At 39.6% G+C, this 3,859-nt stretch overlaps 1 protein-coding gene across 1 annotated transcript in view; it reads left to right on the forward strand.

Moving 5' to 3' along the window:
- Positions 1-3,422: 3,422 nt before the first annotated feature.
- LOC119416354 (brain aromatase) overlaps positions 3,423-3,859 on the forward strand; it is a 5,273-nt gene continuing 4,836 nt past the window's right edge. The window contains exon 1 of the mRNA XM_037683589.1: positions 3,423-3,561. Within this exon, the coding sequence (XP_037539517.1) occupies positions 3,423-3,561 (139 nt within the window). The remainder of the gene's footprint in view (positions 3,562-3,859) is intronic.

A 3,859-nucleotide genomic window follows, 5' to 3' on the forward strand; every position in this document is an offset into this window, starting at 1 on the left:
TCAGGGTAGAAGCTGTTCCTCAGTCTAGTGGTTCTACACTTAATGCTCCTCAACCTCCTTCCTGAGGGGAACAGGGCAAAAAGTGTGTGCGCTGGGTGAGTGAGGTCCTTCATGATGCAAGTGGCCCTCTTTCTGCATCTGGAGGTGTAGATGTCTGTGATGGTGGAGACTGACTCCAACATCTTCTGTGCAGCCTTCACCACTCTCTGCAAAGCTTTTCTTTCTGCAGCTGTGCAGCCTCCATGCCACACGTTGATGCTGGAGCACAGGATGCTCTCCACTGCACACCTGTCCACTATGGGAGTGTGCTGTTTGTGGTGGGACTCAGTTTGTTGGTAGCTCCTTAGATTGAAGTCCTTTGGATGAAGGACAAAACGTCTCAGCAAAAAAAAAAAGAAACTGTCCAGATGACCTGACTGAACATTGTTGGATTATTACTTGGATTATTGAGCATGAACTTTGGTATAGCTGCAACATGATAAACTGTACCCAATGTTTAATTACATGTGATCATGGAAGCAGGAACCTCACAGCACAAGGATTCTACTAAGGTACTTTATGACTGTGCATTGCATTATTTTATAAAGTATTTTATCTGTTATGTTTGCAAATGTCACAAAGTGACAAGCAAAGGGCAACCACAACACGGCACATTTAAACAAGGAACATTTGTTCATTAAAATTATTTAACAATCAAATGTTCATAATATTTTGTTTTCATGCTTAAACAGAAGTGGCCAACTAAACTAGAGAGGGCATTCATACTAAAAAACAATAATTCAAGCTGTAGATTGGAGCTGCACTTCATCCTTTAGGCTACCAGATGCTACCAAAGAGGACTGAGTTGACAACTGGAGTCTTTCGTTGCAAACTTCAATGCTTCAGAAATCTTCATTTGGCCATCACTACCAAAGTCTGTTCAGTTGTAGATGCACATCCAGTGATTACTTTCTGGGAGTTTCATCAAACTACGCCCAGTGGTTCATGAAAAATTTTGCTAACAGACAAACAAGATTGAGTCCAACAGTTCAAAAGCTTTAAACTAAAGATCCAGCATAATCTCTTAGTGTGAAGTTATTTGTTGGGGATGGCTCTCAGCTACTACCACAATGAAGTCTGTAAAACTGATTAAGTTGGAATCATTTTTGCAATTATCTCTTCTTGAACTTTTTTTTTTTAATCTGCCCACTGGATCACCAGATATTTTGCTAACAGACAGTGAGAGGGTGAACAGTCGTTTGTTTCACTTGTTTCTGTGTGACACTGTGATGTGCAACGTGCACAGTGTCCACCACACACTGCACTTTGAACGCTGGACATACTGTAGGAAGCAGCCCCCCCCCCCCCACACACACACACACACACCCACACACACACACACACCACCACCACCCTGCATGGATAAATGGGTAAAGAAAATGAACGAATTATTCTGCCGGTTCAAATCCCGGTCCGGGGCCTTTCTGGGTGGAGTTTGCATGTTCTCTCCGTGCATGCGTGGGTTTTCTCCGGGTGCTCCAGTTTCCTCCCACAGACCAAAAACATGCATGTTAGTCTGATTGGTAACTCTAAATTGTCCATAGGTGTGAGTGAGAGAGTGAATGGTTGTTTGTCTCTATGTGTCCCTGTGATGGACTGGAGACCTGTCCAGGGTGTCCCCCGCCCCTCGCACAGTGATTGCTGGACATGGGCACCAGCGACCCCCATGACCCAAAATGGAAGAAGCGAGTAAAAGATAATGGATGGAATTATTCCATTCATTTCCTCCAATTTAACTCGATTAATCTACAATATTTCTGTAATTACTGAAAATCCATTTAAATTCCAGTTAGGCAACGTAACAGAAAGCTCATTCAAACCAGTTTTTGTTGGTGTGTTTTTTTCCAAACAGAAGGCCTAAAGTAAGTTTCCAACCAATTTGGGGATTGGAGCCAACTCATCAAAGATAAAATGTGAGGCCAACGTCTGAACTATTGTCAGACTGGCAGCTATTCACAGGCAGCCTGCTGGAAAGACACCTGATTGTAATCTTGAACTTCTACAAGAACATTGTTTCCAAAAGCAAAAAATAAAACGCACTGTCAACCGTGCAAACAGCATTCAGATATAAAATTTTCTAAATGAAATTTTAAAGAATAATCTTTTCATTTTAAAATTTTCTTTCATTCGAAGGTTTCCCTCTTGAATTGCTGAGTGAGTCCCTGCTTCCTTTGACACGGGTCAGCCTGACCCAGCTAATTAATTTCCCCTTGAAAAGCCTCCACGGTTGATGAATCGGTCGGTGGGGCTGCTCTCTGCACAAGAACTAGAATGTGAAGTAAGCCCATCAAAAAGAGGAATGGAAATCCAAAGAAAGACCTCCCTTTTCCCCCATCGTCCCAATAATAAAAAGTTTTTTTGTTGTTCTGAAGACTAATTGGGCTTTGGACATTCTCTGACTGGGCTGCTATGTAACAGTCCTTGTAACCGAACAGTGGGAATGTTTCTAAGCAACCAGGAGAGTGAAGGTCCAACCAAGGATTTATAAACACTTGATCGGCTGTGATTTATTTGGTACAGGAATGTGGATCACCTTAAAAAGCAGAGGAGGGAGGTCTGCATCTCATCAAATCCACTTTCATCGTCAGGGACAGGAGACGATAAGACAGGTGAGTAAAACTGATTTTATTTTATGGACCAGAAGCAGAGCAGGGGACTTAAAGATGCATATATTTTGTGATTTGTCAAAATAAGCTGCATTTGCATGATCAGAAAATTGGGTGATGTTTGCTGTCATGCTGAGAAAGAAGAATATAAGGTAATTTGTACACTTGTTTGGCCACTTATGTTACTAGTGTTTTATTTATTTATTAATTTATTTTAGTTTCATCAAATTGATGTGATAATTGTGATCATTTTGAATATTTTTCCTCTTAGTTAAGTTTTTGCATGAAAGTGTCTGAATCTCAACTTTGACACTAAATGAAGACGTGAGCAACTTAAAACAAAGTTTAGTGCTTTTACTTGTTTAAACATACAAAATGTTATAATCTTTCTAAAAAGTTTTTTTTTTAAATAAGTGACCTTCATTCTTATTATTTAAATAAAATTGATATTTTATTTATACATTAGCACGGTCAAACACAATATGCTCATGTAGGTTTTAAAAGTTTTTATTTTTCTCAGTGCAGTGGAGGATATTTCATCAATTGTTTTGTAAAAAGTTATTAAAACATAAAAAATATCCTACATAAAATAAAAAGATGGTTTAGAATCTAATATTGCTGTAAAACCCAGTGATTTAAGGACATGCAGACATGAACTCAGTAAATTAAAGTGTACGTTTTGTTTGCTGAAAATGGAAAATTGGGGTTTTCTCTCAGCAGATATCAGACGCAGTGAGTCTAACTTGTTGTGCATTACTCACTGAACCTGCAGAGGTGATGATGCAACCAGAGGAGTTCACCGTGGGCCACACCATGGTTAACAGTCTGCCTACAGTCACCTCCCTCCTGCTGCTTCTGCTACTCCTGGTTCTGTTGATCACCGCCTGGAGCCGAACACATCGGTCTCACACACCAGGTACAACATCAATCAATCAACCTTTATTTATACAGGTAAATCCCATTGAGCCTCGAGGACTCATTTACAAGAGAGACCTGATTTCAACAAAGAAAGATGACAACAATGGACAACAGCAACAACAATAAGCAGTTATAAAAACTCATACTACAGTTTTTTTTTTTTGTTTTTTTTTTTTTAACAAATAGGATGGCTAAAAGGAAAAAGGTAACAAAACAAAAAAAAACAGCTAGATTCCAAGACAAATGTATAAAACTAAAAACAGGAACATGTCTGCATTGGTCCCTGCCAGGAGTCC

The sequence above is a fragment of the Nematolebias whitei genome, chromosome 10 (assembly GCF_014905685.2).
Source record: "Nematolebias whitei isolate Nwh7 chromosome 10, NemWhi1, whole genome shotgun sequence".
In the NCBI taxonomy this organism is placed as follows: Eukaryota; Metazoa; Chordata; class Actinopteri; order Cyprinodontiformes; family Rivulidae; genus Nematolebias; species Nematolebias whitei.